The sequence below is a fragment of the Crinia signifera genome, chromosome 1, assembly GCF_055691185.1.
Source record: "Crinia signifera chromosome 1, ASM5569118v1, whole genome shotgun sequence".
In the NCBI taxonomy this organism is placed as follows: domain Eukaryota; kingdom Metazoa; phylum Chordata; class Amphibia; order Anura; family Myobatrachidae; genus Crinia; species Crinia signifera.
Genome location: NC_139217.1, coordinates 382,709,727 through 382,733,376, shown reverse-complemented (window position 1 = coordinate 382,733,376; position 23,650 = coordinate 382,709,727). Strand labels below are relative to the sequence as shown.

At 41.5% G+C, this 23,650-nt stretch overlaps 1 protein-coding gene across 2 annotated transcripts in view; it reads right to left on the bottom strand.

Moving 5' to 3' along the window:
• Nucleotides 1–23,650, bottom strand: part of SUSD2 (sushi domain containing 2) — a 179,265-nt gene that overhangs the window by 56,306 nt on the left and 99,309 nt on the right. Inside the window, exons 18-26 of one of the 2 annotated variants that reach the window (XM_083151486.1) lie at nucleotides 22,438–22,639; nucleotides 21,294–21,379; nucleotides 18,401–18,669; nucleotides 14,042–14,185; nucleotides 12,954–13,106; nucleotides 11,229–11,477; nucleotides 9,408–9,674; nucleotides 8,592–8,768; nucleotides 7,943–8,176 (exon numbers count right to left, since the gene is read on the bottom strand). In XM_083151486.1, coding sequence (XP_083007612.1) covers nucleotides 8,106–8,176; nucleotides 8,592–8,768; nucleotides 9,408–9,674; nucleotides 11,229–11,477; nucleotides 12,954–13,106; nucleotides 14,042–14,185; nucleotides 18,401–18,669; nucleotides 21,294–21,379; nucleotides 22,438–22,639 — 1,618 coding nt within the window. In that variant the 3' untranslated portion in view covers nucleotides 7,943–8,105. Of the gene's footprint in view, nucleotides 1–7,942; nucleotides 8,177–8,591; nucleotides 8,769–9,407; nucleotides 9,675–11,228; nucleotides 11,478–12,953; nucleotides 13,107–14,041; nucleotides 14,186–18,400; nucleotides 18,670–21,293; nucleotides 21,380–22,437; nucleotides 22,640–23,650 lie in introns of those variants that run through there. The other variant, XM_083151485.1, reaches the window with a different exon arrangement.

The window sequence follows — 23,650 nt, the reverse complement described above, 5'->3', positions numbered from 1 at the left end:
TTATGTGCACTAGGTAAGGGTAATCTTTAGGGTATTTTGGGCCCTAGGCAAAGCGATAAACTGGGGCCCCTAATTAAGTAAAACTACAACCTACTATCTGCCACCCAACAATTAGCATGCTTAAAGCCAGTAAATGTTGGCTGCAGACCAGTAGAGAATGTTTTCCAGCAGATCTGATTTTGTGTAAGTCACAACCAAAACAGCCAGGGTGCTACTCTACTAGCCTCACCAGAAACTCTGGAGGCACCAGCAAACAAATGCTCGAAGGCCCCTAGAATTGTGGGGCCCTAGGGCAGCTGCCCAGTAAGCCCATGTGTTAAGATGGCCCTGGCTACAGGCATTACTGTTACTGTTGGCATTATGTATGTTAGCTGCATTACTGCTACAGTGGGCATTATGTGCGCTAGCGGCACTACTGCTACTGTGGGCATTGGCTGCATTACTACTACTGTGGGCATTATGGACATTATTCTGGTTCACACCCAATGCTGTGAAATGTGCAGCATTGCGTGTGGACCAGAATAAGGTCTATAATGCACACAGTAGTAGTAATGCTGCCAATAAAGCGCCGCCTGCTGCTCGCACAGCCGAGCACCCCCCTTGCTCGGTGAGTTCCCCACACGGCTGCAAATGGATGTTTTGCATAAACATCCATTCGCAGCCTTAAGTGCCATAATTTGATGGTCGCCGACCATCGTATGATTTGGAAGGAACACGCAAAACTAATTATTACTATTACTATTATTACTAAGATTATGCTACAGTGCAGAATATTTTGAAATGGGGGATTATGTGGCCACACCCCTTCCTTATGAGACCACGCCTCTTTCCTCCAGCATGCACACTGTGACTATGGGAGGGCGCAAATTTATAGTTAGCACCGGCTCGCCCTGCACCCCTCCAAATTTGGCCGCTGCATTGATGGAGACAAATCTTGGAGGTCCTACTGGACCTCTAGCTAATCCGAAGTGCAGGATTCCATGAGAGCTATCGTGCTGTGTGCACCTACTGTACCCCCTGGTAATGAGCATGTAACCCCTTGGCAATGAGCATAGAAACACCTGGCAAGGAGCACTGAAACGACTAGAACGAGCATGCTAAAAATAATTGATGATATTATTAGATTGAGCTGCATGCACAACCAACCTGAAGATGTAACAAATTGCCCATGGGATTGTGCGATAGTGTGTACAGATCTTACAATGTCCCAGTAAGGGTGCTCTAAAGCAGGCCAATAGAGTAACAGACCCACAGAGTGAACACACTTCAGGAAAAGTTGCATTATGAAGAGGGTGCTTAGAGAAAGGTACAAATGCATACATTTTTTATGACAATTAATTACACATTGATGTGGATAGATGCATACTTTATTGCTTGGGAAATGTCTCCCATTTGTCCTAATTTTTACTAACATTCCTGAATAATAGACATCAATTTGGGTGAAGTGTCTTTCAAAGTGGGCATATTTATTTTCTTTGTATCAATTATATCCATCCTGTACCCAACTCTATATCAGATGCAACTTGGGATGTGCGAGCAGTGCCACCACCCAGTTTGCAGACACTGCTGAGAACTATGGGGGCGGTTAAGTAACAGGGAAGGGGAAGAAAGGGGAAAAAGCTGTACACTAGCTCTAGATGTAACAATAAATACCACAATATTATCATCCAAATTTAGGAATATTAGTGGACACTAACTCACATGGTGGTGCACCCCTGAGAGTCTATGGGGGTATTCAATCTGCTGTCGCTATTTCCGATGTGGGAAATAGCGGCAGTTCCCTATTCAATGCTATTCAACGGGCCAGACTTCAGAAGCTGTCGGGCCCATTCTGCCGATACCGGCCGTGGATTATCATTATTTTGGCCGCAGATCGACAATCCACAGCCGTTTTCGCAGCCACGCCCCCTTTGCGCCAAGCAGCAGGCGGGACATTGAATCCCGCATGTCATTCTGCGGTCGATCTGACCGCAAACGGGCCTGGATCATGGCTGTTGGCCGGGATCGACAGCCGTGATCCCACATTAAATACCCCCTATGTTTTTAAAAAGAGGAAAAATCTGAGGAAGATCTGTGAAGCATACGCCGGCCAACCAAGCCGCACGGACGCCTTCAGATCACTGTCTTTTATCTGTGTCTGTGTATACCAGTCCTTATCAGGACTCTAATGTATTTTTGTATTTACTAAAAACGCTGCCCTCACCCTACTGATAGCCGGCATCTAGCGTGCTAACTAGCACACATCAGGCTGCCTCGCGGCTGACACTCCTGACAGGAGAGACGCAGCCGACGGCAGCCACTTGACTAGAAACAACATTAAAAGCAGTGACCCCAACCGCAACATATGTATATTACCACCGTTGAATATCAATTGTGACTATTATAGCCAATACAGTGTATAGGAATCAATACATTTGTGTCAATCTGTAAATGTCGGGTGAATTGTTTCTCAGTTATATATTAACACCCATGCCTGCTTGTCTACAGCAATATCTCCTGAATTTATGTACGGGTTTAGTATCAGTACACTCATTGGTGCTGCTGCACCGTGAGGAACTGTAATAACCCAGATTACGTATATCGGAGGAATAGTGTGACATGCTGTTTGATAGAACCAATTTGGCAATACCAGAAACACATTCATATCAACAACAGACTACCGGTGTAATCTTTAGACAACCAGTATCTAACAGCAATTAATAAAATTAATACACAGACCTCAGAAATTATTTGGTGACACTTTCCTTAAACATTAAAATTAAATAATTGAACAAGGAATATCTCCAAGTGTCCCTCATACATGTTTTATGTTGTTTGTCATATTTCGCAGTCCTTTTTAAAATTTAAATAATAAAAGGTATATTTTATGATCTCTTTCTTGTTAATTGGTGCACCGCAAAAGACAAACCTTTCCCCTTCCCAATATTTAAACTGCCAATCCGTTTTTGTCTGTGGTAGCACACCCCTGTGATCTATTGACATGTCTCACTAATCACATGACAGGGGGCCATCAAAACAATTAAGTCAAACAATTGAGTCTCCCTATCTTGTGCAACGAAACCCCCCAATCCCCCAATTATAAAAAGAGGATAGGAAAGCACTCTCTTTTTCTGGGGGCACTCATTAATATATATAAAATTTAACTTTTATTTAGTATATAATAATAATAATAATAATAATAATAATAATAATAATAATAATAATAATAATAAAAAAACTGGAAAATTCTTCCAGACAGTAGGACACACATATAAATTCTTAATAAACAATAAACACAATGTGAGAAAAGGTCAATTAGTATATGTATATATGACACTTTCCCCTTAAATAAAGGCAATTAAATTGAATGCCAATCTCATTGGAAACCTGCAAAAATCTAAGTATACAGTGAACATGTCAATAAATTAATTAATTGGCTTGATTGTCTAAATTGTATCACCTAATATTTGACGTGCGATTTAATCACCTTATATTTAACCTAGAGTTAATTTCTGGGAAAAGTATGTTAATTACTATAAACTGCTTGGAATTTTTTTTATATTTGTTATATCAATTAGACAAACAGATGCCCGTATATATAATCAGCTGGTAGATTTATGCGTCTAGCTGATATGTACTGGTATGTGTGATGAACAGGTGCACCTTGGTTGGAGAATGAAAAGTTGTGGTAAGTCACCTACCAGTGTGTTGAGCTGCTACTTCTGCCCCAGCGCTTCACCTCAGATTTACGGTTGTCCTACTGGTGGGCGTTGGTGGGAGAGTGAGCGTGGCTCAACTAACCACTGTATGTATGGCGGACGTAGGGGATATCTGCTTTCCTAGTCACCCACACCTTGGATCCTGTTTGTAAGCCTACAATTGCAGGATTTTTGATGGTGTGGCTTACAATAGGATAAGAGTATCCAGAGGGTGAGTATAAATAGCTAGGTATATTAAATATTGGGTGACAGGTATATTAAGGGTATATGCTGCTGCTCCCCACGTATTGTTATAATGTTGGTGGAGAATTCAGTGGGGGGGCCGGGAGCAAGGTGGTGCAGCTGAGAGCAAGGTGGGTGGGCAGTGCAGCAGGGAGCGAGGCGGGTGGTGCAGCCCTGGACGGGCATTGTGGGTGTGCAGCCTGACCTCTGAACTCCTCATGCTGTGCAGAGACCCACAGCCAGAGAAGGGAGAAGCTGGGCAGCGTCTGAGTGTATGTGCATTCCAACTTACAACAATTTTGGGGCCAAAACCCAGGATCCCACCTGATGGAAACATTACTTTATGTACATTGTGCTACAGTGCCAGCTGGGCAGCCTAAAGCCAAAGTCTCCATCACATGCCACAAGCATTAGATCCCCTATGCCAGTTGTATAACCTTCGTTACATGTACATGGACAGTATATATGGCAGTCGCCCATACACGTGTGTTTAGCAGCATTACAAGGGGAGCTACCTAGTATAGGGCACCTGGAACCTTTAATCAGGCTCTGAGCCTAAGTGATGTCTTGATTTCTTATGTTCAGGGATGGGGACAGCCCACAGTGTAAAACTGCCATGTTTTTGCACTAGTGATTGTGAATTGAGAATAATTAGCTCTTTCCTTCAGTATTATAATATAGCTTTCTATGTATACATAGAGGTACACTGCAACAAAATAATGAAGAAAGTGTAGTATGAGTTAATTAATAATGTTAATTGTTGACACTTATTGCTGGCTGCAGTTGCACATACAGTACAGTATGTTCTATCAGAGGCACAGTGCTGCACTTGTATCCAGTGCTCGCACACGAAAACAGCTGCAGTTGTTCAATAAACAGTGGCAATATGTCTCCCATTGAAATGGAGGTGGATGCTTTTGATGCTGTACTAATGAGGTGTAATGTGTGCATCAATGTGAGTCCATGTTATGAGCCAATCAATCTGTATGTGTGAACTGACAGTACATTTTTGAGATTGTGTATGTATTTTGTTTACTTAGATGCACGATAAAACTGTATTATCCATGAAATGTGTATGTAAATATGCAGTTTTACATGTATGGTCATGTATGGTCTGTGCACATATTCACCTACCTCTAGATAGATTTATCAATGTCTTGTTAACCTCAGGCAGAAACACTGCACCTCCTTAATATAACCGATAATTTGTCATGATCAATTACTGCACATTTCTGTTTCCTCATACTTAATTAATATTGTGTTACCAGTACTTAGAACAGTCTCTGGCACACATAAGGACATCTGTGACTCTGTGCAGTTGGTTGGTGTTAGATAACAGGAACACTGGCAGTCACTGGAAATGTATGACACTTGGCTGCTATATGCTGCTGTATGACGGAACAAAATGAAAGAATGCATCCTTTACTATAGAAGTGGAATTTAGCAGATTGCCTATACAGGGCTATAATTAGGGGTCGGTGCAGAGGTGCATATAGACCTCATGGGGCTCTAGGCAAGATATTGGCTTAGGGCCCGCCTCGAACAAGCCATAGCACTGTATTTTTGCAGTTGGTATCGATAGAGTACCTTGGAATGTGCTCATCTGGGTGAACATCGGCATTGTGTACAAATCTGAACCAGGTTCTAGGTCTTTAGGAAGAAGCTTAATACCTGGTGGTGTTCAACTTCCTTCTTGGAAGAGATGCCCAAGGCATCCTGCTCCAGCAACTCAGATTCTTCCACATGTTCAGGGGGTGTGGCCAGCATTGGTTGCCTTATTGACTGTCTATGACTCTGGTACTGTATTCATCAATTTAGTAAGCAGTGGGAGCCTTCATGTGAACACTGGCTCCAAATGTATTCTGCAGCATGACAACGGCCTCAAATATACTCCCAATGTTATTAAGAATTATCTTCCGCGTAAAGGAGTCCTGGAAGTGATGATATCGCCATAGACACTGCCAAACAAACATATATCCAAATCAAGCCTCCCTTACCCAACCCACCAGCCACTATCAATGCACAAGACCTTGCTTCCTACATCAAAGACAAGATTGATAAGATCCAAGATGAAATTTTATGGTCTTGCTCAGTCAGTGACTTGCTCAATTCCCTACTGCAGGCATGTCCAAACTATGGCACTCCAGCTGTTGTGAAACTACAAGTCCCATCATGCCTTGCCACAGTTTTGCTATTAGGAAATCCTTAAACTATGGCAAAGCATGCTGGAATGTGTAGTTACACAACAGCTGGAGGGCCATAGTTTGGACATGCCTGCCCTACTGGAACCCTCTGGCACCTTCTCTTCATTTGATCCCACAAATGAAGATGAACGTTCAACACTTTTTTCTTCCTCCTACTTTACTTCTTCTCCTTTGGATCCTATACCCTCACAAATAATTAAATATCTGTCTCTTGTGATCATCCCAACTTTTACATTTGTAATATCTTTACAATTACAAACGGCACAATGCCTAGGGACTTCAATATATGGTGTTCCTTGATGCTATCTGTTATTTTATGGTGATGCTTTCTACATTACATGAAAAATGTGAATATTCTGTATTGTGTTAGCATGTCTGTGCTTTCGTGCAGACAGAAGTCATTAATGGTACCATAGGATCAGTTCACATTTCAAATAAAATGATGTACAACATTTTAGTGTGGCTCAGTTACACTACAGTGCAGAAGGCACTTCCTCAAAATTCAAAGCAGTGCCACGCGACAAGTATGGAACATGTTGGGTTGGCCAGCTCCTGAAAAATAAAGGCTTAGTCCCATGTCTGGAAGCCTGGATGAATGACACAGAGCAGCCTTTAAACTAAAGCCAAGTCAGGCTTATCTCTACACCCACGGCCTGAGCAGAGGGACAGCTGCAGGCTTCTTGTGGGGACAGACACCATTAAATATGGCATGTAAAACAGAACAGAGATGGAGATTCAACACTTACTTTGATTTATGTTGCTTTTATTAGGTTTACTAGACTGAATATTTCCCTTGGACAGTACTTTTTATTTCAGCCAAACCTGCTATTTTTTCTCTCTTCGAACAAAACCATTGAAATTACATAATCACATTGGAAAAGACCTATGTTTACTAAATACCTACATATAGGAGGTCATTGTAATTGGATCTCTCCTTTGCGCGTTTGCATGGGGAGCGATGTTTATCTTTTGCGTATAAGCATTTATGCGCATGTGCAGATGCTTGGTGCGTGTGAGCGCGGCGAGTTGGTTATTTGCCATCCTGTTCACACCTAGCAGTGTGGGCAGGTGGCGTCGGTCGTCAGCGAGGGGCTTCGCCCATGGGAATGCCCAGTGTTTCATAGGCATCCCCATGAAAACACTGGGCATTCCCATGGTAATTCAGCGATGACATTGGTGCCGGGGCGAGCAGCTGATGACACCGGATGTCAGCTGCCCGCCCTCTTCCCGTACAAGGTAGCCGCAAATCGAAGACAGTGAGAGTGTCTTAGATTAGCGTGCATCTTAGAAATCATTCGATGGTGGTGACCATCGAATGATTTCCTCCCCGCACACAAGCTGCAAATATATGTTTATGCTAAACACGCGTGCTGGGGAACTCGGTGTGCGAATGGGGGGGGGGAGGGGGGCTGCGTTCGTGTGGGCAGCATTTAAAAGCACATGCTAAGCTGCGAATTTAACAGCTTTGCGTGTGAACCAGAATGAGGGCCATAGATCCTTACCAGACCAGTGATGTAGAAGTGTTGTAAAACTTTCAATGCTTTGCATGAGCATATGTATATGTACTTATATGTATACGTAGAGATGTTTTTGAGTACATACATTTACAAAAACAGCATGTGATAAAATAAATGAAGGCTCACATGAACTATGCAAAACCATATTTACTGTGCAGTACATAAGCCTCCACCATTTCTTTACTGTGCCATGGATAATGGGTACATGGGTAACTATGAGGTGCGAATTGCTCTGTGCACAAAGGTAGCACCGCACTTCATATCGCACCCATGTCTTCTCATCTAAGCGCCACAAATCATGTAACATACATACACAAAGAATATCTAGGTATCCTATAACTTAGCAAAACCAACGACTCTTTTGTGCACTTATAGTAATAAGCCAATAGCAAGGACCTAGCATTTGAGCTGTAGATGTCTGCCTCCAATTTCCTCCATGTTCCATTGCATGGATTTGCCAGATTTCATGGCCGATTCAAATACAGAACTTTTTTACCAGATGGTCCCTTTATGTCACTAGTTTGTAACTTCGGAGCTGGAAAATAGAATCTTTGATGACAATTTTTTTTATACAATCTTATGTTCTCCCATCACCCCCAACACCAACAACCAAGCAGACCTGCTTTGGAATAGAACACCATTGCTATCCAGTGCAGCAGGGCCAATATTGCTTGAGCAAAGCCAAGAATATTGCAGGAAGTCCTATTCTAGAACACCAACAGTCGGTATTTATACAAAATAAACACTAATGATTCCCAGAATACAGTACAAGCTGGTGAGAATGTTAACATCCTTAGAATCCTGGTAGAAGGGAACGGGATGCTGGCATAGGAGGACAGAAGGTGCTTTAAAGTTTGCAAAGTTGGGAGTTGACCATCACACTTGCACTGTAGAGAATTATTAGCAGGAATGTCTAATTAGAAAAAGAGCAAGCATGAAACTGCACTTACCAGATACACAGTGGCTTGTTTGCCCGCTCCAAGTGCCATCAGCCTGGCAGGTGCGTGAATACGATCCCGTTAGCATGTATCCTTTATTGCAGGTAAATGTCACACTTGCGTTTTCCAGGTAGCTAGTTCCTATCTTTTTCCCATTCTTTGGGGGCTCCAGCCAACCACATGAGACCACTAACATAGAAGAAAGGACACAGTTAAATGACACTCAGCACAGACAAGGCATAGAGTATGCCAGTGATGAGTGGTTGCTTGCATTGCACCCTTCAATATAAAATGAAAAACAGATTTGAGGTGTTTATATCAAATGTGTAGTGCCAAATTCATGTGTTACATTACTTGCCAAGCACTACCGTCACATGACAAATGCTGCCAATTGTTAGGATGCCCTATGGCGCAGGACTAGCTGGGAAATGCATATCCATGTGCTGCAAATCACAGCCGTGCTTTAATTTCATACATCACTTACCAATACTGCGATCCCTGGTTCTGTCTTTGTGTTACTATCCTAAGGCGTAAATAGAAAACTAATAAGCTGTAACATCATCATGTCTTGTTTTTATTAAGTTACACTAAGAGGTGGTGGATTCATGTCCCGGCTTGTAAGTAAACGATAAATGCCAGGATGTGTTCTTGCTGTGGTTTAATAGAATATAATAATTTAATCTCCAGTGGCAGATGGTTAGTTGGATGTTAGATTGTCCTAGCACACAATGGATAATTGCCAATCGGTGTCACTTTCACACTGCCTTACAAATGGATGTAATGCCGGTCCGGTTTCCTTCTGATTTATCATTGTTTTATGGTACTCACCTGGCTTCAGACTCTCTACCAAATCCTTGTGGCTTTCATGGGATATCTTGGTCGCATTGCCAACTAATAGGGCTCCAGTAGTCAGTACATCAAATCTACAGAAAGAATCATTTCCACATAATTTTTTCATTGCTTCTGTTAATGGATCATTAGGATCTTCCTGAACGGTAAAGGTGGGCAAGAAATCTGGGTTGTGCTTTACTTGATAGTCGTCTATCAAAGACTGTGAATCATAGGTGAATAGAGTGCTCGCACTGGTCACGGCCCCTAGAATAAACACAGGACTACAGTAAAACAATGGTTACTATGACTTTATGAGAGCTCAGAAAAGTGGTTTGTAATTCTATAGGGGATCCTGGGCCTGATTCAGTTTCGGTCACATATGATAAGCTGCTTGCATTGTCCGCACTAATATAATCACACTAGTGGATGGACAGTGTACCAAGGACCTATGCCACCCTCCTTGCACTCAAAATGTGCCTCTGGCCATAGGAAATATATATATATATATTGTAGAAGAGACTATGGACCTTATTCTGGTCTGTTTGCAGCAGAGCTGCGTTCGTACGGGTTTCCGATGTTTTTGTTGTGCGCATTTCTGTGCATGTGCATATGCAGGGTGTGTGCACCCGCAGGGAATATTCAGATCTCTGGGTGCACGCACCCAGGACAGGGGGCAGGGGGGGCAGAGAGGGACGTGGGGTGGCCCCGTTAGCATATAGAAACATGGGCGTATCCCAGGAGAACAATGGGTGTTCTCATACTAATGAGGCCATGACGCGGGGGCGGGCAGCTGACATCACCGGATGTCAGCTGCCCGGCCATTTCCTTCCCAGCGTGCATGTATATGTAAATGACTTGAAAGTCACTTTTTGTATGTGTGCACCTTCCACATCTTTCGAAGGTTCCCCCTGCTCTGCAAATGGATGTTACTGTGGGAGGTTCCCCCTGTGAGCGAGTCACCCTTGCGAATGGGTATTGCCAGCCAACCATTCACAAGATGGGGTTTGGTGGACTCACAAGGCTGCAAATTTGCAGCCTTGCGAATCAACCAGAATAACCCTATGACACAGTACAGTTGAAGAGTTCGTTATTTTCTTGTTTTACCTATGTATTGTCAGGCGCTGCTGAACCCTTGTGGCACCATATAACTAAAGGAGAATAATCATAATAATCCATACCACATCAGTGCAACGTTTGTCTCTGCCACCCATGTCCCATACTGCAGTGCAAATCTCTCATCCATGATTGTGTGGGACTTTATGATCTATTCTGAATGACTTCTACACTGCAGTTACTGTAGTACGAGCAGCAAGCTGTCAGTTACTACACACAGCAAGTACCCCTGTGGAGATCACTCTCTCACCCGTGATCACTGCACTCATCTTCTGGTGCTGAGCACACTTTAATGGTCTGGTTGATAAATGGGGTATGTATAAAACAAAGAGGAGAAGACAGAACACAGAAAGGTGATCATAGGCTTGTTTATCATAACTTAAAACCAAAATGCAGTTGTATTATTTACTACTTATAGTAAGTGTTAAGATGCCATTCTGCTGAGACCATAGAGTAACCATGTTTGGCAGATTACTGGTAAGAAAATATTACCAAGAGTGAGTGAAGGCTCCATGCTTATATTCTAAAATGAAGAATAAGAGCACAGGGCCTACTTACTCCAGGTAGTAATGCCACAGATCAGTCTGATGACAGAGAAGAATGGTCAGTAAAGCTGGAGCATCATTCTAGGAGAATGTTTCCTGTCACAATATTGAATATGCTTATGTGTAAAACCTCAGGTTGTTTTGTGTGATAACCACTCACAGTCTGCACCCAACTGGAAAAGCTGCTCAGGGCTGGCATCAAGGGGTAACTTGGTTCCATTCCTGAAGCTAAAATCATCTGCAGGATCGTTGTTCAGGATTCCCATAAGCCCTTCTGTTTGGTTCATGAACTCCTCAGGAAGAAGGACACTCACACTCAGGAATCCTGCTCTTCCTCTCACTTCCACTCCAGCCCCAGATGGGAACATCGCTGTCACGCTATGGTTAGTGCCAGAAAACACAAATACCCCTATGATAAAGATCATTTTCTTACTTATATGGACAGAATAGTTTCCAAGCTTTTAAACAGAGCTAAAATAAAAATTAAAAAGCACAACACAAAAACAACTATTGCAGAGTTTGCAACACAACAATGAGTTAGAAAATGTCAACATATGTCCTAAGAAGACAAAGATTGGAGGTAATATAAGGCATATATATGGAAATATGAAAATAGATCAACATACATTATGGCACAGCCCAGCTGAGGTGACAATGGAGTCTAGATACTTGTATGTGGTGTGCTGGTATAATGATATGAGGGGCAGTTTATGAGCTATCATGAAAATAACTTTCTTCTGTTGTAAAAGATATCCTTAAGAGGCAGATTTATTGAGTGATATTATTGTTATTAGACGCTGGCATTTTTAGCGGATATTTTGCGCATCTCTCACATAGATGAATGATATATGGTGCTCCAGCCAATCAGCTCTTAACTGTTGTTTTTCAAACACCTGATAGCTAATAGCTGATTGGCTGGAGCATTATTTTACATTTTTTATGCATCATAATTACCTTAAATGTTTACTTTGTTTATAAATGAAATATAATCTTTTTTTAAACAACATTTTTTATTTGAATTTACTTAACAAATGTGGAAGCCGCTGGCATTTTTAGCGGATATTTTGCACATCGCTCACATAGATGTTGGCACTCAAAGGGTTAAGAAACATGTATGAAAATGTTATTGTTTTATCAACAATCTCAATTATACCATTTATTGCACAGAAATAAAAATGTCTTAATCTGATTTTGGTCAGTTTTGCTGAAAACGGAGCAAACCCCGGATTTTGGGAAAGAGTTGAAGAGTTTATCACTCTCCATTTTATCAATTTTGAAGCTTAGTGCATCTGGCCCATTGTTTGAAAAATTACAGGAGCTGATTGGTTGGTATTTGGCTTCAGTTTATCACTCTGCAAGGCTTGGTACGTCTGTTCTTTAGCTGTTTTTATACATTTTTAAAGAAATCCAGACCCAAAACCACTTGAGGGTGGTTTTGCTATAACTATAAAACTTGCTTTTTGTTTTGCCAAAATCACAACCAAAATGTGATGACTATTTTATACCAAAACATAGAGGTCTGTACTATATACATCAAATTAGGAGGATAATGTTTCCCATGGCTGCTTTTACAGGCTTTGGAGAGACTAATGTGTATTTATTTAATAAAATACACAAATAAAAAGACTTGGAACCAGAAGAAAACTACATCAGATACATCCCTACATGCTGTATAATGCACAGAAAACATTGGTAAAATTGGCAAATTAAAATCTGCAAATTTACATAACAACATTAGGTGATATGGGGTTAGGCTAAAAGCTGATCTGTGGAACTCCAGCTATTAAATTATAATGTTTAACATTCAGGTAGAGCAATCTAATATATTGCAATTATGGTAAAAACCTTCATAATACTGAAAGTAAATAGCAGCTTGTGACCTCACCCTTTAGGTCTAGCCACCTCCGTTCAAGTTTAAGAACTTCCTGGTTTAGAAGAACCTCCACACTGTCAACAAGTTCCGCTAGACGTACCTCAATCACATCAGAACTCTTCTCCTGCATGGCTACAGAGGAGATGCCGGTGATGAAAGAGGAACCTTCAGTGCAAGAGAAATTTGTGTTAGCGATCCAAAAATATCACCAACAATGTGAACATTCCACAAATGTACAGTACGTATGCATTCATGTCTGCTCAACCATGAGTGGCTACAGATACAGTTACTGTTCCTCATGTGCCAGCAGAATGTATTTTCCTTGAAAAATGTAATTCCATCTTCTTCAACACCTTTTGACCATTTGACCTACAGCACTTATGGCTATCAGAATGATTGTTTTTAGTTTGGTTAATGAATAATATAATACATACATGAATGTAATGTGCTCTTTTTGCTTACATATGATAGGTACAGGGGCGGATTGGCCATAGACCCTATAGGGAAGATTCCCCAGTAGCCTGACTCACCAGTGGGGCCACCTGTCAGCCAGTGACTATTTTTATCAAGATGTAGCCCTGTCCCCCTCCTATCTCCCACACAAACAACCTATGCCGGAACATAGAGCACCTAATGCTGCAAACCCTCATATAAGGTGGGCTCCCTTCTCTATTGTGACATTTGTTAAAGGGACAGGAGTGGGTGCTATCTTGGGGTGTAACAGTTTCTGGGGTGATTCTGTGCTCCACTGAGGGGAGGTGTGGAGTGATTTTTGATATTCTGGAATATTATGGTAATGATTTTTTTTTCTAATTGATGTAGGATTTGGGGTTTGTGGTTAGTCACAGTGAGGGAAGTTGGGGTATTATTTAAAATATGGAGGTTTATGGTTTGTCACAGCAGCTTAAAGGTCTGAAGGTCAATAGACTGTCAAGCATATTGAAGTCAATGACTTCCACATAGGTGTAGTGATGTATTAATCCCACCTATTTTGGTGTTGGTTCTACCTACACTTGATTTTGTGTCACCCGTGACGCTACTTCTAAAAAAATTTCCAGGGCCACTTTTAGTTCCCAATCTGCCCCTGGACAGATGCATACCATTTGCAGATGCAGGAGGCTTTGTCCGGCCCTGAATCACGAGTGAATAATGATTAGAGTTGACCAGGGTGTATTCTCCATAACCTTTGAAGGTGAATTGTCTCCCATCAAAGGTGATAAAATGAGGATCTCCAAAGGCAGAAGCTGCAATAATAAAGAGCGCACTTAGGTGAACAGTATATTTTGTAAGTAGTTCAAATTATTAAAGAAACACCATGATAATTTCATTTTAAAAAATGACATTAAATAAATATAATTATTGTTCCTCTAATGGAATTGTCTATGCAACATAACCACTTACCTAATTTATAAGTCATATCAGTACAGGTAAATAACTTGGGGCCTTATTCTGGTTCACTCTTAGAGGCAAATTCCTTCTCAAATGGGCAAAACCATGTGCACTGCAGGTGGGGCAGATGTAAAACGTGACTGGGACATGAAGTCGTTTCAGATCACTGTCTTTCTGCATAACCCAACTGCACTCGAAGCTTCAGAGCACAGACTGGCCATTCTATTCATGATTGTGCCTATTATGGCAAGTAGCCCAGGATCTGAAGAAGACTATAATCCCTATACAATAACAATACCACTGCAATGTTTGACTGTTGATATGATGTTGTTATTTCGAAAAGTAATAGGATCCATGTCCCTCCAAGATTATTGGAAGTTATCAATAGAATTTTAGCAAATGTGAGATAAACCTTTATTTTCCGTTTTGTACACAGTAGTGTTCACCTATCCACTCTCCCATCCCCTCCACTGTCATTCTTATGGTAGAATCATGAATGCTGACATTAAATGAGGCAAGCAAGGCCTGCAGTTGCTTAGATGTTTGTCTGGGTTGTGTTGTGACTTCACGCATGAGTTGTCAATGTACTCTTGGAGGAATATTGTAAGGCTGGGTGTTAATGGGAAGATTCATCACTGTTCCAAGTTTTCTCCATTGGGAGATAATAGGTCTCACTGTGGTTCACTTGAGCCACAGAGCCTCAGAAAAGGCTGATGTATTACAACAACTTTCTCATCTCTTCTGCAATTTCCTTTGAGTGCAGCATTCAGGGCCTTATTCTGGTTCACTCTCAGAGGCAAATTCCTTCTCTAATGGACTGCAAATGTGCACTGCAGGGGGGGGGCAGATGTAACATGTGCAGAGTGAATTAGATTTGGGTGATTTATTGTGTTTCTGTACAGGGAAAATACTGACAGCTTTATTTCTACACTGCAATATAGATTTCACTTTCATAAGGCCCACAGTGCTGCTTGTTGAGACCTGTAGGCCAACGCCACATTGCTGCAAAAGCTCCATTTAAGTGATGTTTGGATTCAACAGGGGCTGGAAGTAATCAAGCCTGATTATGTCAAGTTGGTGCTAAAATATTTAATTTTCTTCAATAATAAAGGGCCATTTATAAACTGTATTTTGTGTTTATTAAGGTTGTCTTTGTCTTATATTCAGTTTTGTTTGAACATCTAATACAATAAATGTGACATGTGGTCAAAAATAGATGAAATTAGAAAGAGCCCAAAACTTTTTCATACCACTGTAGGGCCAGGGATGTTTATAGGTGATTCTTAAGGGGTGATTTAATAATAATAATAATAATAATAATAATAATAATAATAATAATAATAGTATTTATATAGCACTCTTTCTCCAATAGGACTCAATGCGCTTAACATATTGAATCAATGAAATACAGTACAGGAACAATGAAGTACAGAAAAGCTTTTCATAAATTATACTGAAAAGCTTGAGTAAACAGGAAGGTCTTGAGTCTGTTTTTGAATGTTTCTCTCGAACAGTGCAGAGAAGTGAGTTCCATAGAATCAGAGCCGCGTGGTATTAGGTACTGCTAAAAGCCCTTCATCTACAGATCGCAGTACGCGGCTGGGACAGTATGAAGCTGCTTCAGGTAACATGGGCCTTGGTCATGTAGGGCTTTGAAACTCAGTAACTTAATCTTGAAAATGATTCACCATTTAATGGGCAGCCAGTTATGCTAGAAATTAAAGCACAGATCGCTCCGTGTGTATGCCCTTGAGCAATGTTGATGCGTGGTCCCTCGCCTGACTAGATGTTTAATAAATGTAGTAAAAATCTAGTCAGATCTGTTCTCACCAGAGACTCAGCACATATCGCTCAGCACGCAGAGCTGGTGCGGGATGCAGTTAAAATCCCGGCGGTCGGGATCCCGGCGTTCAGAATCCCGACACCGGAATCCCGACCGCCGAAAAGCCAACACATTCTCCCTCCTGGGGTGTCCACGACACCCCTGGAGGGAGAATAAATTAGTGTGCCGAGCGTAGCGAGGCACCGGGCCCGCTGCGTGGCGAGCGCAGCGAGCCCGCAAGGGGGGGCGATCCACGTCCCCCCCTTGTCGGCATTTCGGCTGTCGGGATTCCGGCGTCGGGATTCTGAACGCCGGGATCCCGACCGCCGGGATTCAATACTGAATCCAGCTGGTGCATCGCATTGGTGTCAGCGATGTGTGCTAAAGTAGATCGATCAGCACGGTGCTTAAGACACCCCGCCCCGTGTGTATGCCCTCTTAGACTGTATTTACATTCGTGCATTAAGTGGTCTAAACAGATCTTTAGACTGCATTTACTGTTTCTATGCATTGTGAAAATGTTTATATGTACTGTAAACTCAACTGTAATATCAGAAATCTTACATCACTAGTAAAGCTAATGAGAAATATGATGTACTGTTAAGATTAACAGAACCACAACTTTCATCAATCAACAGAATGGATTTTAAAAGGGATTGTTTATGGAAAATAATGATATGAGGAATTTTACTATAGAGTATTTAAGTAATTGTGTAAAATGAAAGTGATATACGAATTTCAATGAAAGTGGTAAAACCATGTATGACATACTGTATGAGGTATACCCTGAAAAGGGTTCTTTATTACTTTGTCTCCACATAAAATCAGCACCTGAATATTCTGATATGCATGCTTAATTTATTAGAACATAAATGTATGCTATATATAAATTATATTAATACAAACATCAACAAAAAAAAAATAACAGTAGAATCTGCATAAAGAAATAATCTCTATTAATTTACTTTACAAGAGGCTGAGGAACCCTTGTCTGTCCATATAAACAAAGTATAATGATAAAATGAATAAGGGACTACTGTACAGTGAATGTTTTAACTGGAACTTGCAATATATTTTTTATCCACTAGATGGAGATATGGCTTTAAAAAAAAAACCTTTGCATACACTTGATGACAAAATAACTAGGATTTTTTAAAAATGATTTCACATTCATTTCAAATAATCAGTGGGCTCCATTTATGAACTGGAACAAATGCACTTCCACAATGCACTTCAATTTATGCAAGTGCACCTATTTAACCGCTTTCTGAAAACAAAAGTGCATGCCTGCATTTATTTTCCTAGCCCCAGAAAATGACTCTACATCTACTTTTTCTGTATTGCATGGATGGAAATACCAACTTCCATCTAGTGACTAGTAGCACTTTTATTCTCTTAATAATTTTACTTTTATTTAAATTAAGCGGTACTTGTTTCCTAGCACGGCCACCACGTTTTCTATCGTGGTGGTCGTGTCGGAAAAAAAATTGCGTCGGTCGCGTCGGGTGCATACCAAAACGCACAAAACGACGCGACCGACGCGATGTACCCTCGTGGGCTTGACAGGTATTCGTGTCCCCTCGCGGGGCACGCTGCGCTCGCCACGCTTCAGGCTAGGTAAATACAAATACACTATATATTCTCAACTCCACGCCGACGTGGATAGTAGGGGAATGAAAAGGTCGGAGGACGCGCACCGCCGCCCCTCGCCGGCTCGCTGCGCTCGCCACGCTTCGGGTTTGCGTCAATCGTGGGTGTGGCGGCCACAATGGGGGGCCATTATTTTTTACACACATGCCGGGGCCATACCCAATGAGAAATGGCCCATATTGGGCCATTTTCCATTTTTTCCTATGTTAAATGCACTAATTTTCAAAGTTAAAATATTTTAACATTGAAGCCTATGGAGAAATCGGGGGCATCGCGTCGGACGCGCATAGGCTTCAATGTTAAAATATTTTAACATTGAAGCCTATGGGGAAATCGCGGGCATCGTGTGCCTTAAAGTTAAGGCACACGATGCCCGCGATTGTGGCCGTGCTAGGAAACAAGTACCAATTAAGCTAATTGGCAGTCTTCTCTGACATTCAATTAAATATCTCAACTTTTGCATGTTTCTTCTAATCGAGGGCCATAGATGCCATAATGAAATCTGCATCCGTACTACATCCGAACATTTAGTACAATTATTTACAGTAATGTCGCTGTAATATTATTTAGCTTTTATATCCAATATATATTTACTAACCGACTTTTGGTGGAGTATATGTGCGACAGTCACTGGACGGTCTCAAATCCATGTAGTATTGGCAGTTATCTGACCACAGGCAACAGTAATAGAAACTGATCACATCATAGATCCAGTGAGAGAAGCCTGGTACCCTGGGGGGCTTCCTGTATGGGGGGGAGCCCCAGTCATGACCTCTGTCAGGGGTGCTGCCCCCTAGTGAATCATTAGTGAGAACCTGGAAACCTTTGTCATCATAGCAGCACTGCTGCCCCGCAGCGTATTCAGGACTGGGGAGAGAGAAATCAGGTCATAATATTTAAATAATATTTCTTCTCTTCTATGGTCATATTTTAAGTTTTACTAATTGAGTATTCATTTATTACATTTGCATAGACTTGTGCTAATCTGATCCAGCTTGCGGGAAGGGCAGTGTTTAAAAATGCCATAAGTGAGCGATCACTTATACACTTATCACTTATGCGTCTATATTCTGAGACACTAGACAGTGTATATGTATATGTATATGTCTCAGGATAGAACATGTAAATATACAAAGATTATCAGTGGTCACTCTACACTAAGGGGGTTATTCTAGTCCATTCTTTCTGACAAAATCCTTCTTAGATGGACAAAACCATGTGCACTGCGGGTGGGGCAGATGTAACTTGTGCAGAGAGAATTAGATTTGGGTGGGGTTTTTCTTCAAAGTGAGATCTATATTGCAGTGTAAAATCATGCAGTCAGTATTTTCCCTGCACAGAAACAAAAAAACTCACCCAAATCTTATTCTCTCTGCACATGTTACATCTGCCCCCCTGCAGTGCACATGGTTTTGTCCATCTAAGAAGGATTTTGTCAGAAAGAATGAACTAGAATAAACCCCTATATCAGGGTGTTCCACTGCGTTTATTTGCAGATAGGAATCGCCGCCCTGTGAGAGGATCTGATAATAATGCTCCCTCGGTGTGTAGTATATTCTTGCACATAGAGTTGAGTACAGAGCACTGTTGCAGCAGTGGCGTAACTATAGTCCCGCAGCCCCCGTGGTGGCGGGGCGGCGCTAGGCAGGTGTGGGCGCCTGGGGGGTCTGCGGGACTATAGTTACCACCTGGTCCCGGCTCCTGACTCCTGCCCTCCCCCTCCTTACCCCATTGCCGCTGCCTCTAACCCGACACGCAGATCTGTGTCGGGTGACGGGCGGTCCCCGGCTCCGGCTGCAGTGCTAATATAATAAGAGACACTCAGAAAATGGCTGCCCCCATAATGCTGTATGGGGGCAGCCATTTTCCGAGTGTCTGTTATTATATTAGCACTGCAGCCGGAGCCGGGGACCGCCCGTCACCCGACACAGATCTGCGTGTCGGGTTAGAGGCAGAAGCGCCGGCGGCAATGGGGACGGGTAAGGAGGGGATTAATATTTCGGGGGGGGGGGCGCGAAATGTCCGGCGGGGGCGCCCGAAATGTCCGGCGGGGGGGCGCAAAAAAAGTAGTTACGCCTCTGTGTTGCAGGCAAGTCTTAGCCCTTAAAAGGACTGGTGAGACATCGCAACTGTTTAGAACACACAATCAAAATGCATATAAGAAAAAAAAAATTTCTTTATTTTTCTTATATATGCATTTTGATTGTGGGTTCTAAACAGTTTCGATGTCTCACCAGTCCTTTTAAGGGCTAAGACTTGCCTGCAACAGTGCTCTGTACTAAACTCTATGTGCAAGAATATACTACACACCGAGGGAGCATTATTATCAGATCCTCTCACAGGGCGGCGATTCCTATCTGCAAATAACGCAGTGGAACACCCTGATTTAGTGTAGAGTGACCACTGATAATCTTTATATATTTACATGTTCTATCCTGAGACATATACAAGGCATTTCTGTCTAGTGTCTCAGAATATAGACGCATGATTATTTCATAATTATAATAGAGTTGGAGCAAAAGAGACACGCGGAGTTATAAGAGGTTATTTAACCCACTCCTTCCTAGCACCCCTTTATCTAGCAGCAACGTGTGGGATCTGCAGACCCACATTTCTGCACAGAATTGGTGTAGCCATAAACTGTTAACAAGTGACACACCTAAACACGTTCAATATACAGTATAATCATCGTTAGCAACATCTGCCTGCCACCTTTGTTTTAATTGTGTGTACCCTACCTGTGTATGTCTACATTGTGTTTTTTAATATTTTCTCGCAGCATTTTATGATGACCTAATAAAAGTTACATTTTACTTTTTCTTTGGTGCACCATCTAAAGGACATATCTTTCTTCTTTCTTCTGAATTGACTCAACCCATGTCCGAAGGTAGCACACCCCTGTTTTGAGACTATTCATACTCGAGTATTAAGATTAGGGGTCCTATACTAATTTATAGTAGTCTTGTGCGATTGACCAAACCCACCCCCCCTTTTTGTCCAGGGCCCCCACATACCATAATCCGGCCCTGTATATAGTAATGGTGGGACAAGTTCTATATTTTACAGAGATTTCAAGGTAAAGTTAGTGTTAAATACCGTACTTCATGAACTATTTGCTCTTCTTTTACTAAAAGTTCCCCTTAATGTAATATAACAATGAATGTAAAACATAGGGTGATTCAAAAGTTGCAGCACACCATTTTGTTTCAAAAACAGTGCAGGAAGTGTGAAAACGGAATACTCTAGTATATGTTAGGTACATACATTAAAAGATAAAAGATAGCCCACCTCACCCATACCTTACTCTAGTATTCAGTTTTTCCCATTTCCTGCAGTTTTTGAAACAAACAGGTGCACTGCAACTTTTGAATCACTCTGTAGTAATATATGTAAGATATCCCTTAACTGGTTTAAATCACTACAAATCTCTACAAGAAAAGATTCCTAAAGCTGTAGTCGTAATAGTGAGTTATATGACCGGGACAACTTACCTGCCATAGATTCCCCTAACGCAGTGCACAGCTCCTGGGTGGTAAGTGCACACGCTTCCCGTGTCTATGTCACATCCATAATCTGGCTATAATATAAAAGGATGGAATTAACATGATTTACTATACTGTACTGTGTGTGGTCTATTATTTATTATCATTTCTATTTCTATGTGTTGTTATTAACTGAGCTTTGTGGTGTCATTGGCAAAAGTGATATTATAGGCCGCTATAGCTTATACAGTATAGCCTTCAATTTATTGCTTGAATTGACATGACCTGCAGTTGAACAGGGTTTGGCATTTACTGCAAGCTAGAAAATATTTATTGGGCAATATTTAATGTAAGGTGGAACCTGTTTACACCCTTCTTCTATAGCTTTATTTACTAATGAATATTAGGTCAACTCATGTTTATGCTAGTCTGGTTCTCATGTCATCAGTACTTACTATGAAGCATTAAAGTGTCTGCTGCCCAATCCTATGAGATAAGCTCTGCTGTGTAATCAGGTGCTTCTTTCATTATTAAAGTTGGTAAATGTCACGCTAGCTGAATGCGCACTCATTTGCATGACACCATTACAATTGGTTCCTGACATTAGTGTTTCTAGGCAGAAATAAGCATTATAGAACCACCTGCTATATAACGGTACAGTAAGTAGACAGTACCACCATACAGGGTGGTAATACTATGTAGCGGCATTGCTGGGGATATCCCGGTGGGCACAGGCTGGTGTAGTGTAAAATGTAATGTAATGGACCCATGTATGGAATATATGGATAGCTATATCATTTTAAATAACATAAAAAATACAGAAAGCTTCCTTTGAATCTCACTTTAACAATAGATAAGTACTAGAACTAATGTACAGACATTTCTCCAACACCATTGGACAGAGATTACTAACGGCCAAGTGTATCAAGCTTTAAAAAGTGATAAAGTGGAGAGTGATAAACAACCAGCCAATCAGCGCCTACCTGCATGTTACAGGTTGCGTTTGAAAAATGACAGGTAAGAACTGACTGGCTGGGTGTTTATCACTCTCCACTTTATCACTTTTTGAAGTTTGATGCAGCTGTCCATAAATGTGCACTATTCGGAAACTACCATAACGTGCAGTTATGGAGACATTGTATAAACAACGTACATGAAATCTGCCAGTGTCTGCTCTGGACTGTGCCAATGTGCATGGGCAATCGATGATCTCGGAGAGAAAGTTAGGTAGTTTTTTGTCACTTTGATTCCAATTTATACATTTATTGTATGCCCAGCTGGCAGAGTCCCTGCGAAAGTCTTCACTTAGGTGCCAGGCCATGGCATGGTCCACGCTCCATAATGAATGGACATTCCTGCAGAGAATACAATACAGTAATTACAAACACACCAGCCGTTAATTGTACTGTGTTAATAGCTTATATAATCATACATGCCTACTTACAGTAATTGTGTATTATGTTCTTCTATATGACACAACACTTACTGCCTGTAAGTATAGATATTTCCAATAACAGTGAAAGGGAGTGGAGACAGGTAATATGTCATTTACACTTTCTACTATACAAAGACCAATACTGTGGAGAAAGTGGTCTTTCTATACTGTAAATTGAGATCAGCTATTATTCAAGTGAAGGCTTAAGGCCCATATACACTGGGCGATATTGAGCGGAAAGCCGCACAAAACAGCAAGTTTGCATCATCGCCGGGAAAGCCACTCAGCTGCTGGTATTACCAGCAGATGAACGGCTTTGTGGATGGCTTTGCATAGCGCTGCTCTATGCAAATCCGTCCTTCCTCCCTGCTGATGGCGCCGGGCAATGGGAAAGCCACTCAGTGTGTATGAACTGAGCGGCTTTCCCCCCCAACTATGACAGAGGTCATCGGGCATAATGACAGAGGTCATCGCTGTCCATACACGCTGGGCATAATGACAGAGGTCATCGCTGTCCATACATGCTGGGCATAATCGCCCAGTGTGTATGGACCTTTAGAATATAAGGACATCTACGCTAATATTAGTTTCTGATCCACCGTATATACATTAGAGAACTGTATGTTTTTACATGTGGTATATAAATGTTTACATATGTTGTTAATTGGATATCATGATATTGTTTTATGTGAATATTAATATTTGTGTGAAGAACAACTGGTTGTGAGATTTAAAAAAAAATCGATATTTCTTATATCAAATGAAGATTAATCCCACGGAAACATTAATCCATCCATGGGATTAATGAGATGCCAAGTGAAAGTGTAGCTGCACAGAGCTTCTGGGAGCAGTACGCATGACGCTTTCCCATCACATGGTGCCCCTCCTGTCATTTTGTTCTGGATCCAACCCTGTGTATGTACAGTACATA